Below are 13,897 nucleotides of genomic sequence, written 5' to 3' on the forward strand. Positions count from 1 at the left end.
GTGGAGTTTGGTGAGTTCCTTATAGATTTTGGATATTAACCCTTTATCTGATAATGTTATTTGCAACTATCTTTTCCCATTCCGTTGGTTGCCTATTAGTTTTGTGGGTTTTTTCCTTTGCCGTGCAGAAGCTTTTAATCTTGATGAGGTCCCAATGGTTTATTTTTGCTCTTGATTCCCTTGCTTTTGGGGATGTGTCAAGTAAGAAGTTGCTGCGGTGGAGGTCAAGGAGATTGTTTCCTGCTTTCTCCTCTAGGGTTTTGATAGTTTCCTGTGTCACATTCAGGTCCTTTATCCATTTTGAGTTTATTTTTGTGTATGGTGTGAGAAAATGATCTAGTTTCATTCTTTTGCATGTTGCTGTCCAGTTCTCCCAACACCACCAAAGTAAGCTTTAATACTGACTCTAATTTGTGATTACACATGTGCCAAATCTAATGCTTGAGGCCACCTCTCCCCCATATATGAGCTGAAAATGTCCGGCCCTGCAGGAAGATTCTGAGTTGGAAAAAGACTTGTCCCTTAAGACAGTGTGAGGATCAGAAAACCCCAGGCAAACTGAATTGGAGATTGAGGATGGCTTATCTAGAGGGATGTCAGTAGTTTCTAGAACCAGTGACTTGTAAGGAAGAGAAGGAGAGAATGAGGCTAGTAAAATACTTGTGCAACACTACAGCTGAGAAGACAATGAAACAACATGGCTAAACTATTTAGAGAAAAGAACTACCCACTAAAAATCATCTACATAGTCCGTAAATGTCAGGGCAGAAAACAAGAAACTATTAGAAATGCAAGGAATACTAGCAGTGGACCTGAAATGCTAAAGCATCTACTTGAAGAAATTCTACCAGATAAGTATGGAAGTATGATATAGTTCTGAGGATAAAAGAAGCCAATGAGACTAGGAAGCAAATGCAGTTTTTTAGGGAACCTGTACAGAATTGTAAGTAGTTAAATCTAAATGGATGGAGTTAATAAACTTGCCCTGCCTTTATGTCGTTTTCCACCTTTTCCCACAGTCTCAATCCATCTCCCAACCCTGACCTCCACACACTTCTTTATGGTCATTTCAGTGGATTTTCAGAAAAGAGATGGGGTAAAAGCATGTGCTCAGTCTGATGTCTTGGTTTAGAAAGTCTGTTTTAAAAATGCTGTACTGATTACTACAAAAGGTTGTTGTGAATTTGTTGGTCAGTGCTCTTCCTGCAAGCAACAGAAACTAACTATGGCAGATTGAAACAAAAAAGGCTTTCACTGACGGATGCTGAGTGACTCTCAGGATCCTTGGGAAAGCTAGAGATCTAGGCTCAGGTTATTGGAGAGAAATTGTACAAAACTTTGCCGTGACAGCACTGTATCTTCATTTAGAAATAAATTGCCTTTTTCTTTTCTTTTCATATGTAGGTTATATATTTGGGGAGAACTCCAGAAGAAGCATATAGAATATTAATGTGTGGAAATACATCCTATATTCCTTTCAGGTAAATATAAGAGTGATATGATAAATTCATTCAGTCAAGTCCTTGCCAGAAATATCTTGGTATAATTGTTTCTGGGGGGAAAAAAAAAAGACCTGGTAAATAGTCATTTTAGAGTGAGTGCAAATAACCTCGTAGATCTGGGTTGCTCAACAGTGACACTATCGACATTTTGTTGTGGGGGCTATCCTGTGTATTGTAGGACTCTCAGCAGCATCCCTGCCTTCTGCCTACTACTTGCCAGTAATACCTACACCACCATGAAATTAATTGGGAAACCAAAATGTCTTTAGACATTGTCTCTAGGCAGTGAATCACTTCTGTGTGAGAACTTCTGCCACTCATGGAAAATATGCTTTGTTATCAGAGAACAGTCCTGGAGTTAGAACTCAGAGCTACCACTGAGGAGTTGGGTCCTGAGGAGTTAACAGAGTTTTCCTGATAATCAGGAGTTCATTTCTACAGCAAAAAGGAACCTCTTTGTCTTAGGGATTTGCCTGCCAGCAGAGATAGTGGGCAAGGTTGCTAACGTAGCACCACTACTAGAGAAACCAAGTGGCTGTGTCCTAGAGGCGCTTTGTAAATACTCTCTGTAAGTAAATGGATGACACCTTCATCCTCCTCTCAAACTTACCAAGTGATCATGTTGCAGATCTTTTGAAAAAAACTTATGTTCTTTTTTTTCTTTAAGTTCTAAAAGCTTCTCTGTGTGTTTCTCAAAATTTTTGACTTAGCTACATAATCTAAATATTATATGGTGCTCGATGTGTAATAAAGGTGTGAAATAATTTTGCTGATTGCATGCTGTGTTGGTAATTTCAAGTATTGCATTTTTCTTCCACTTGTAAGGTAGTAATTTTAGTATTGTACATTGAATGCCTGATTTTGAAGGCATGGCTTTACTTTTTAAATGTAACGTTGTAAATTTGACTTCATTGTGGACAAGCTTTGGGATGGGTCTCCCATTGACTGGGCAGAATCTTCTTCAATAGCTGTAGGACGTCTATGGACTTACTCCATGAAATAGATACTTGTTTCAAAACATTGTATATTAAGTGAGTTAGCAGATTAGAAGAATTGCTTTGAACCCGTACCACCACCTTTCCTTCAAGGATATGTTAGGTATTCTGTTGTTTGAGGTGGGTAGGAAGAGATGAAGATTATTTTCTAACCAGGAGAGTGCTCTGCTTTTCTTTTCAGCCTGTGATCTAACAGCAACCATATACTTCCTTTAGAAGAAAGGTTTGTATCTGTGGTCTGTGAGTCACAGGAGCATTGATATACAGAGATAATTTAGTTGTACAGAGCTCTTTATATTAGTATTCCTCTATAATAGTTCCATTCTTAAAGTTGATAGCGCAAGGTCCTGAAATATAGAATAAGTGCACACATTTCACATAATCCAAGTAAGGATTCATGGAACACTGTTGATGTAAAAGAGAGTTTGCATTGATTTAAATGCAAAGGCCAAAAATAGATAAATGTTGCTTGCTTTTTTTTTTTTGGGCTTTACCTGAGTTTAAAATTACTGCAGTTTGGCACTGAGAAATGAAGTTAGTTACTTTTAGCCCCAGGAGCAAATGTTTGTAATTCTCTAAAAAACAGGACTTAGCTAGAAACAGCTCAAGTTGGTAAAATTTGAATCTTTGCAGTCACAGATAGGAGATATTTGATATATCCAAAGTATTGTTTCTCCAAGGATGGCCTATGAATTAGTGTCAATCTGTGAAGTTTTTGTTTCCAGCTAACTATAGGAATTGGGAGTAAGATTTTAGAGACTTTAGTAATAATGTTAATAGAATATTTTTATGTCTGTGGAATCAAATATTAGAAGAATTTGGGCTTGTGTTTGATGTGTTTTTTCCTTCTATTCTTCTAGTAATTCATTTTTGTTTATAAGAAACATTTTTATTGAATAAAACTTTTATTTTTATTTACAGAAATAAAGTTATTGTGTTGTTTTGGGCATGTAATAATACAATACTGTTATATTTTATACTTATTGCATTCTACAAAAGTATCAGCATATGGCATATTTTTTAAGAAATTGGGTGCTTCGCCACATTTTACTGTTCTTTGAACTTACTAATTAGAAAGTAGGCCAATCAGAATTAATAAAGCTTTATTTATTAATAAAAAATTAATAAATAAAGTTTAAGCTTGATAATATTTTGGAAGAGATTGCATTGTAGTCATTTATTCTTGCTACTGGAAGTGTATAGTATAAATATAGCTGTTAGTAAGAATAGCATTGATTTACAGTTAAAAAACTTTTGGTGTTCCACAGCAGTATTTTTTTTTTAATGTTTTATTTATTTCTAGGAGAGAGAGAGAGAGAGACAGCGTGAACAGGGGAGGGTCAGATAGAGAGGGAGTCACAGACTGAAACAGGGTCCAGGCTCTGAGCTAGCAGTCAGCACAGAGCCTGACACGGGGCCCGAACCCATGAACCGCGAGATTATGACCTAAGCAAAAGTCGGACGCTTAACCGACTAAGCCACCCAGGCGCCCCTCCACAGCAGTATTTAATTAGATTTAATTCAACTTAGATAAAATTATTCAATCACCAAGTTGATTTGATTTCTAAATGGGTATACTCAATATTTCTCTTTGTCTAAATGAAAAAATAGTGTAAAATGTAGTTCAATATTTTTTTAATACCTTAGGATTACTGTTATGAAGAGCATATATTTTTATTTTTTGGTATTACCCTTTGCTTCTTAGTTGATTTTTTTTGTTGTTGTTGGGGGGGGTGGGTCTCTACTTTCTATTTTGAGCCCACTAACCTCATATGTAAATGTAGCTACCATCCAGTTCAATGTACAGAACACTGCCAGCACCCCTGAGGATTCGTTTCAGCCTTTTTCTAGTGAGTAACCACCCCCTAAGTAACCACTGCTGACTTCTACCACCATCAGTTAGTTTTTCTGGACTTTGAACTTCTTATAAATGGAGTCAGAGAGTAGGCATTTTGCAGAACTGGGACTAGCTTTTAAAATACATCATGCCTGTGAGATGTATCTATGTTGTGGCAGGCATCAGTAGTTCATCCTTTTTCTATTGCTTTTGTAGCATTCCATTCGATAAAAACGTCACAATTTATTTGTCCTTTGTCCTTTTGATGGATTCTTGGGTTGTTTGCAGTTTGGGGCTGTTATGCAAACAAGCTGCTGCAAAAGCTGTTATTTTTTAAACTAGTGTTTGACATTGTTTTTTCAGTTTCTCAGCAATACTCCTTCATTGATTCTCCTCTGCTTTTCTAAGTTTGTTAAATGATCTTACCGACCCCAACCTTAACATCCAGATTCATAGCTGCCATTCTGCTGTTTTGAAGAAGGCTGATTGCTTGGGTAGAAGGAAGGAAGTATGGGTTTGTTTAAAGTTGGAGGTGTTAATGAAGTAAACAGGAATGAATAAAGAAAGATACTCGTTGTCTATTCAGGTCGTATGATGCATGAGGCAGAACTTTAGCTGAGCCCAGATCAAAGCTTGTCGAATCATTGACTAGAGCAGGGCTTGGCCCATAGTAGGTTCTCAAAAAATATGCATTGAAAAAAATGTATCAAGTTATCACAAAGACTGAATCAACATGTATTTAACTTGATTGGGAAAGAATTATCAGTAGGTTAAGAAGATAATGAAAGAAATGGTTAAAACACTGGGATGCAGTTTAAGACTTCACCATATTTTCTCTGATAATTTTGATTTTGGTTTAGGCTAAATTACCTTATTTCCTTACCCTTAGACTCTCTATCTAAAAATGTACTTTATTCCATGGAAAAATTATTTCTACAAATCAACAAATATTTGTGTTGATTCTATAGGTCAGTGGTTCTTAAACTTGCACATACATCACAATCACCTGGAGAACCTATTAGAACAAAAATTACCTCGCCCACACATAGAACCTCTGACTCAGTGGTTCTGGGGTGGAGCTGGGAATTAGCATTTCTAACAAGATCAGGAGATGTTGAGGCTGTTTGACCAGTGACCACACTGAGAACTGTAAGGGTCATTTTGTTTTTCTCCTCCTGAATATTGCCAATAAACTATTGGTAAAATCATTTTCTAGGTTGCATAGAGACCTGGTCTAGCTGTTTGGATGAATAGCTTTTTAAATTCAGAAGCTTACTGGACAGAAATGGCATGTTGTAAGACTTTGTGTGCAATCCTATGAAAGCTAACCTATAACTTAACTCAGTAATTCTAACCAATCCAGACAATAATGTCTAAAACTAAAATAGTCCTTTTCCTCCTTGTTCATGTTGCTATAAAAGTTTGTATTCTTAAGGTTTGTGTAAGTTGAAAACTGAAATAATTTTTCAGGTTAAGTAATATTACAGTGTGAAAACTCAACCAAGACAGGCAATTAATGATGGCTTCAGTAGAATCCTGTTTCTACCAAGGGACCAAATAAGGACTATTCAGAGAGTCACAGTTGTTTGGCATGTCTAGAATGATCAAAGTTGAATTAATTTTTATCTTGCCTAATTCCAAACATTTTCCTTTGTAATGGCTCCTGGTAGCTAGAAAGGAGAAGCAGATGGGAGTGGAGTTCAAAACCTTAACTGACATTAAGAGATTTGTGGTAAGATTAAAGATAGATGTTGATGCAGTGTTGGGTGGAGTTGTCTGTAAACTAATTTAAGTACTTCCCCAAGAGCACTAAAGCTCTACTAACAGTGTTTGACCCCTTAGTTCCTGTGGTTTTCTTGGTATTCAGATCTTGTAAGAATCAGAAAGAAGTTACTCAGTTAACTTGTTAAAAATTGTGAAAGCAATTTTTTGAGAAAAACAGACCGCTTTCTTTTTTAGCTTGCAACTAGTATTTCAGTTAGCAATAATTGAGCCTCAGATAAACTTCATTGGCTATATTACTGCCACTGTGCAAAGCTTGCACCTAGTATTTCAAATGTTACTTTGATTTCCCAGTATTGTTTTTCTTCGTGGATAGATATACCTGCAGCACATACTTATACATGCACACATATATATGTATAAACAGAATAAAAAAGAAGTCTTAATCTGGTAACAGTTTAATATGGTATTTTCTAGTTCAAAGAAAAGATTCAATGCCTTGCTCTTTTGTGGGAAGAAGTACCTATTACTGATTAGAACTCAAGGAACTTTTGAAGCCCAGCCATCAAGGCCAAAAATGATCTAGGGAGACCATTTGAAATTTAAAAAGTGGTTATTATTGATTCATGCCTATAAAACAGTATCTACTGGAATAGGTAGAAACTGCAGTGAAATTGATAACAGTGGCTTATCCTTATCTGATTTTTAAATCAGAAGGCAAGATTTTTTTTTTTTGAGTCTGGTCCTCAGTATGTGGTTTGCTTTTAGATTCTAGTTTGCTTTGTCTTGAGGTGAGTGTATCACAGAAAATTAAAGTTAACTGAGCTATGTATTTCAATACTTTTGGGATTTCAGAGATGCTGCCTATGGAAGTTGCAATTTCTACATTACACTTCTCGACTGTTTTCATGCAGTAAAGAAGGTAAGTGAATCATAGACTGCACCCAGTGTTGAGTTGGAAGACTAAGCCTTTTCTGCAAGGATCTTCCAAGGTGTGCAGCATGTCAGAGATACCCCATTTCTCATTAACGTTAGAATGATGCCAAACCAGAGAACAATTTTTCTGAATCTGAATGTTTCCCTGAGTGAGTTGGGAGAAAAGCCACTTGAACAACAGAAGACAATAAGAGCTAGTTATGTAATTAGGTTCTAAATCCAGACATGTTTTGAGTGTGTTATGATTTCAAAGGAAAACAAAAAGTAAATATAGTACCAGTTTCCAAGTTTTCTTTGACTTACATATTTTATGGTCTGATATCCACCAATCCTCTTTACCACAGACATGTCTGTTATGCAGTAATTGATAACAACACTTCATTTTGTATCTTCAGGCATTCAGTTTCTAGTTCAGAAGAATTTGTGTAGTCCACTAGTTTGTTACTAGGTTTTATATAAGACTAAGTAGGTCACCACTGCTTTGTCAAAGCTATTTAAAAATAACTGCTGTGTTTTATAACCAGCGCTGCCTGCTGTCTTTGACTCAGAGGGACACCTTTAATATCACATTCTAAATGAATGGGGTCCCCTGGAGTTATGTGACGTAGCAGACTCTGGTAATAACACTCCCTCCCTCAGGTATGTGTCTTGAAAGTCAGGGCAGCACAAGAAACTAGAATTGTAAATCAGTAGCCCATGGATCAAATAAGCTTTCAACAGCATCTCAGGTTTTTTGTATAATGAAACAAAAAGCACTGGTTTATTGTATAATGAAACATGGTGGCTTTCTGAGAAATCAGTATACTAATTAGTATACGAATTCAGAGATTAATTAGTATACCTTTTTTTCCTGTATTAGGCAGCAAGGTATGGAACTTAATGTTGTTTTGGGTTTGAGTCCAGTCACTGTGATAGAGCTGATCAAGTTCATTGCCATAGGCTCTGAGGCAGCTCTATCAGGCCTCACGTTAGGCAGGTAATGTGCAGAGGAGGTAATCAAGAGATGGAAGGACAGCAGGTATAAATGACCCCTGGGAACTGCTACTGCAGTCAGGCATACCTCTTCTGATTCTAGGGTTCCCTTCTCTCTACTTCCACTTCCTTTAAAGATAGAGGAGAAAAACTTAGAGGGCCTTGGAAATGGTCTACTCTAACATTCTATTGTTATTTTTGGCTTAGTTTTTTTTTTTTAAGTCAGATATTATATCCAAAGTCTAATTAATTAGCAGGAACTATAGGTCAAAGACTCCTTTTCTCGCTTTATATTTAATTTTATTCAGGAGTCAACAGCTTCTGATTTTCAGTTGAAACATTTTTTATTTATGGCTGATTTTGAATATTATTGCCTATATAAAATATTTATAAAAGTAATTGTGACTTCATTTTAATGCAGCTTCTAAATAGGTTCTCCTTATGAATAGAAGTTGCCTCTAAACTGCATTTTATTGTATCATTCTGTTAGGAGCATATAGTTCAAATAGCATGACATATATTGAGTATTTTGAATTCAAAGAAATATAATTCATCATACTCTTAGAATTAGAATTTAAATAGCTATATCTTTAAAAATGAGAGTTTTTGTTTGGTATTGTAGCCTTCTCATTTTCCATTCGTATTACAGTAGTTTAAATTTTGAAAGCTGAGTTTACAGAGTCACCCCTTTTGAACCAAGGATACCTTGCTGATCAAGAAGTTTTGGTACACCATTGAGAATATGGTCAGTAGTAGCACAGTAACATTGTATGGTGACAGATGGCGACTACACTTAACCATGGTGAGCACTGAGTAATCTATAGCATTGTCAATTTCATTATGTTGGACGCTTGAAATTAATAAAACATTGTATGTCAGCTATACTTCAATAAAAAAATAATCCTTGCTTGCATACTGTCTGGCTCAGTGAGCAGGGATAATACTTCTCAGAGGCCACCAGCTTGTCTTTGACTCAGAAATTAGATGCTCTGCTTATTTTGCTTAGCATGACCTGGCACTTCACCTCAGGGAGAGGTTACAGAATAAAACAGAAATGTTACGGTTTTTCTTTTTATTGAAAGAAGAATTTTTTCATCAAAATTTTGAATTTTGTTGTATCAGGAACATTCATCTTTTAATCCAAATTCAGAAGAATTTGAAGATATTTATGAAGTGGTGGGATTTGTTTGTGATAAGCTAACTTATGGCTTATTTCTTTTTTACTATTTATTTAGGGGCCATTGCTTGGTGGTGTTGATCATTAGATCAGCTAACTAAGTTATTAAAGTTAGTAGGATTTCTTTGAAGTCTTGGTTATTTAGCTCTGCATGAATAGGATGATTGATGAAGGAAAATAAAAAATCAAATCTTATTAAAATAAATATTATTATAGCTAATTTTCCAGATAATGGAAGCATTTAAAACACATAACCCACCTTCTTTGAAAACTATTAAGCTATTAAGTGCAACAAAATCTAAATGTAATGCTCTTTTGGGGTACCTCCTGATATTTTTAATTAGGAAATTGGATCGGAAATTGTTTTCTTATTTGCATCTTTATCTTAAAAGCTTTCCTTTGGATTTTAGGCAATGCAGTATGACTTCCTTAATTTCAACACATTTAACCTTGATGAATACGAACACTATGAAGTAAGTTTTCAAGGATACTGCTTTTAACTCCTTTATTCATGTTTTACTTATAGAGGTAATATTCTTGTTTTTTGAAGAAGTGAGCAATTTAGATATGTGTAGAGCAAAAAAAAAAAAAAAAGGCAGGTCTTTATCCTCTTACCCTCATTTCTACAGTTCTAGTTCTTAGAGGTGATTTCTGCATTTGATAAATCTTTGCCAGAGTGCATGAAATGTGCTCCTGGGCATTTTTCTTTCATGTTTAATTTTTTTTAGTAGTGATAATTTCATAGTGATTAAATGAGGAAATTTTAAAACCCTTAGCATAGGATCTGATGAGGTGAATAAAAGTCCTTTTACATCTAATTCCCTCTGGAAAATGTTTTTATCATAACCTTTTGTTTGTATGAAGTCAAGGCACTTCTGGATGCAAATTACAGAACATAAATACAAATGGCTTAAATAAAAAAGGGGACATTTATTGACTTAGCAGGTGTTATAACTTCAGGCCTGACCAGATGAATGTACTCAGATACTCGCCAGAAAAAGCTAGTTTTGTTCCCAGGCCAGCCTTCCACAGTAGTGATGGCGACCAGCAATTTTGATTTACTCACTTGGGTAAACTCATCACAAAAAACTCATGAGTTCCTCATTGGCCTGGCTTAGATCATGTGCCTCGCTCTGAGCTAGACTGTGTTCTTGGTGAGGGTAGTTGTTGGGTGGGCCATCTCAGTAGTTGGAAGGGTGTGCTGGGATCAGCCCTGTCAAACCACACAGACAATAAAAGAAAGAAAGAGAAAGAAGAAAGTCCAGGAAGGCAAAACAATAGATGTCCTCTACATTTTAAAATGTATATTTTAAAGAATAAGCAATTTGATTTTACCGTTCCACCCTTTAAGTAATGAGATGCTATTATGCTAAAGGTCTTTTTCACCAAGAGTACTTGTAGAATCTTGTCTTTTTATCCTACTGTAGTTATCTGGAGCAGGAGTGATTCCAACAGATGGCACTTTTATGCAACAGTGTCTCGAATCCTCAGATAACTGTTCCTTTCACAGTCAATTTCTAGAGTATTATTATTATTATTTTTTAATGTTTGTTTATTTTGAGAAAGAGAGCGCTAGAGAAGGAACATACATGGGGAGAGGCAGAGAGAGAGGGGAGAGAGATAATTCCAAGCAGGCTCTACAGTGTCAGCCCAGAGCCTGACGTGGGGCTCAATCTCATGAACTCTGAGATCATGACCAACCTGAGCCAAAATTCGAGAGCCAGACACCCAACTGACTGAGCCAGCAAAGCACCCCTAGAGTACTTATTATTTTAAACTTTGAGGTATAACTGAACTAGTCTAATAGTTACGGTTAGTAATTACTGTGATGTACCAAAGATATAAAACATATCATTATTGATTCATTTGGGCCAGCTGTATCTTTACTTCTCTGTAATACCAGTATGTTTCTGAAGTACAATATATATTTAATGCACATCCTAATAAGGATCCTTAAGTAAATATAACTTAATGCCATTATTTTTGTGCTTGTCCTTATAAATTTAAGCATTTAAAATAAAATATATTTTCTCTTTTTAGACACATAAAACTATTAAGAACCTCAGTAGGTGTTCCTTCAGTGGAGCAGAGTGTTGTCGTTATGTGTTACTGAGGAGTAATATAGGTGCTAGTTAGCTTCCCTTTCACTAATGCAGTGTTGGGGGTAGCAACAAGGTTGCCCCCATATGCTATTTACTTTCAGTGAAACTGCATTGAAACACAAGGAACTGTTTAGGTAACTACAGGCCATGGGTAGTTTTGTTTCTCTACAGATATTTAGAAATTTTGGATTAGTGTCTTTCATTGATTCCATGATGCCCATTTTCCCCCTATTATATAACTTCTCTGAATTCAGGATGCATCTTACAATATGTGATGTCTACAGTTCAGTGAAATCTAATTATATATTTCTCATTATAAAAACTCCAGATTTCTGATTCCGTTTCAAAACTGGAATTATCTGGACGCGTTCTCATTCCTGCTTAGGACTTTTACTATGGAATAAGGGCTCATTAATTCCCCTCACTGATAATTAAGTAAATTGGACATGGCTTACCTTACTGGCTTGTAGATAATTCAGACAACTCACAGTTTATTGCTTACTTGTTCTTAGGTGTACAAATGTATACCCCAATTGCTTGTTTTTATTGCTAGTTCTCTCCTTCTCCACTATCGAGTGTCTTCTACTTCCTGCTTAAGTCTTTGGGTATCCATTTCTATTATTGTTAAAGTTGAGCTGTATTTATCTTAAAATAATTATTACGGTAACTCTGTTGAAAGGACTTAATAACAGGAAGTAAAGTGTTTTAAGTATCACTTTATGTTCACATTTTTTTCTAGAGATGCACTGTGATCTTACTGTACTTGTAATTTACTGGTGGATTTAGTGCAGATTTTTCATTGACCCTCTTACTAAATAGCTAACAAAATGATGGAGGTATGTGTCTTTAGAAATAAAGTGTAAATAGCGAGAAATCAGAAGTTTTGTTTTCTACCCTTTGTTCAAGGAATCAAGATTGCTCATGTTGGAATCCAGTTAGTCTTTCAGGGAAATAGGAAAGTTTCTACGAGCCCTCATAATATAAAAGTTTGCTTTCTTATTAATTAGCAACAACTATATGAGAATTTACCTGGATAAAATAATTAAAATACTTAGGTATATTTTGAATAGCAGCAGTAAGCTGTTTTCCAAAGGTTGACTATCCAAGCAAAGAAACACTGTTTTTAAAAAAGTGATTAGGATCAGAAGAAATTAACTCTCTGGGACTTCTCATAGCAGACTAATTTTTAGTTTCCTATCTCATGGTCATTTATAAACTGATTTTGTGCTAAAACAAATGGATTTGAAGTCCTTCAGACACTCAGTGTTGAGAGGGAGTGTGGATAGGAGATGAAGTCTAAAGATGAATTGTACCTGGTCTTCCCTTTGCAGAAAGCAGAAAATGGAGATTTAAACTGGATAATACCAGACCGATTTATTGCCTTCTGTGGACCTCATTCAAGAACCAGACTTGAAAGTGGTATGCAAAAATAATGGGACCTAGTATAGTTTTGTTATTAAAAGTATCCTGTATTTTCTTTTGAAAGAGGCCAAAGAGTTAAATTAAGCTTGTCTGTCTTAATTATTTAAATATACTTGGTCATTTTAGTACATCATTCTGCCTGGCTTTTAACTTCTTAAACTAATCCTTTTATAGTTATAATCAAATTGGTATTCAGCCCCCAGTTCAGATACTCTTTCCACCCAATTACAGGTGAAATTGTTACCCATTGTTTTCTTTCTGCATTTGACAGTGTCTGGTGAATTTCTTTATTAGGTTACCACCAACATTCTCCTGAGGCTTATATTCCATACTTTAAGAATCACAACGTTACTACTATTATTCGTCTGAATAAAAGGATGTATGATGCCAAACGCTTTACGAATGCTGGTTTCGATCACTATGACCTTTTCTTTGCGGATGGCAGCACCCCTACTGATGCCATTGTCAAAGAATTTTTGGATATTTGTGAAAATGCAGAGGGCGCCATTGCAGTACATTGTAAAGGTATGTTCCAAGGGTTGGTTAAAGATGCTGGAAACGTAGGTATATACGTTTAGAAACGCACCATGCCCATTTAGGTTATATGCCAGGACACATGAAGCTGCCTTTGCTGTTGTTGTTTGTAAGTTGCTTTTTTCTTAAAGCCACTTTATTGAGGTATGATTGACATTAAAAAGCTGTGCATATATAGAATGCCTTTAAAACCTTAATTTTGGGGGCACCTGGGTGGCTCAGTCAGTTAAGCGTCTGACTTCAGCACAGGTCATGATCTCATGGTTTGTGGGTTTGAGCCCTGCGTCAGGCTCTGTGCTGACAGCTAGCTCAGAGCCTGCAGCCTATCTTCGGATTCTGTGTCTCCCTCTCTCTTTGACCCTCCCCTGCTCATGCTATCTCTATCTCTGTCTCAAAAATAAATAAAACATTTTTTAAAAATTTAAAAAAATAAGTAAAACCCTAATTTTGGGACGCCTGAGTGGCTCATTTGGTTAAGCGTCCAACTCTTGGTTTTGGCTCAGGTCATGATCTGGTCATGGGGTTGAGCCCCACGTTGGGCTCTGCACTGATTGCCGAGCCTTCTTAGGGTTCTCCCTCTGCCTCTTCCTTGCTCATTCTCTTTCTCTCTCTCTATCTCGTTCTCTCTCTTTCTCTCACACTCTCAAAAAAGACACCCTAATTTCTTTTTTTTTTCCTTTTTTTTTTTTTTTTTTTTT

At 36.0% G+C, this 13,897-nt stretch overlaps 1 protein-coding gene and 1 pseudogene across 14 annotated transcripts in view; one reads left to right on the forward strand and one right to left on the reverse strand.

The window, feature by feature from the left end:
* The window catches only part of CDC14B (cell division cycle 14B), a 112,592-nt gene that overhangs the window by 72,775 nt on the left and 25,920 nt on the right, over nucleotides 1-13,897 (forward strand). For all 14 annotated transcript variants that reach the window (XM_039245675.1, XM_039245668.1, XM_039245673.1 and 11 more), the window contains 5 exons: nucleotides 1,405-1,481; nucleotides 6,912-6,978; nucleotides 9,552-9,614; nucleotides 12,575-12,662; nucleotides 12,960-13,190. In XM_039245675.1, coding sequence (XP_039101606.1) covers nucleotides 1,405-1,481; nucleotides 6,912-6,978; nucleotides 9,552-9,614; nucleotides 12,575-12,662; nucleotides 12,960-13,190 — 526 coding nt within the window. The remainder of the gene's footprint in view (nucleotides 1-1,404; nucleotides 1,482-6,911; nucleotides 6,979-9,551; nucleotides 9,615-12,574; nucleotides 12,663-12,959; nucleotides 13,191-13,897) is intronic.
* LOC120240846 lies at nucleotides 6,224-6,373 on the reverse strand (annotated as a pseudogene).

This window comes from Hyaena hyaena, unplaced genomic scaffold (genome assembly GCF_003009895.1).
Source record: "Hyaena hyaena isolate Hyena2069 unplaced genomic scaffold, ASM300989v1 scaffold_269, whole genome shotgun sequence".
In the NCBI taxonomy this organism is placed as follows: domain Eukaryota; kingdom Metazoa; phylum Chordata; class Mammalia; order Carnivora; family Hyaenidae; genus Hyaena; species Hyaena hyaena.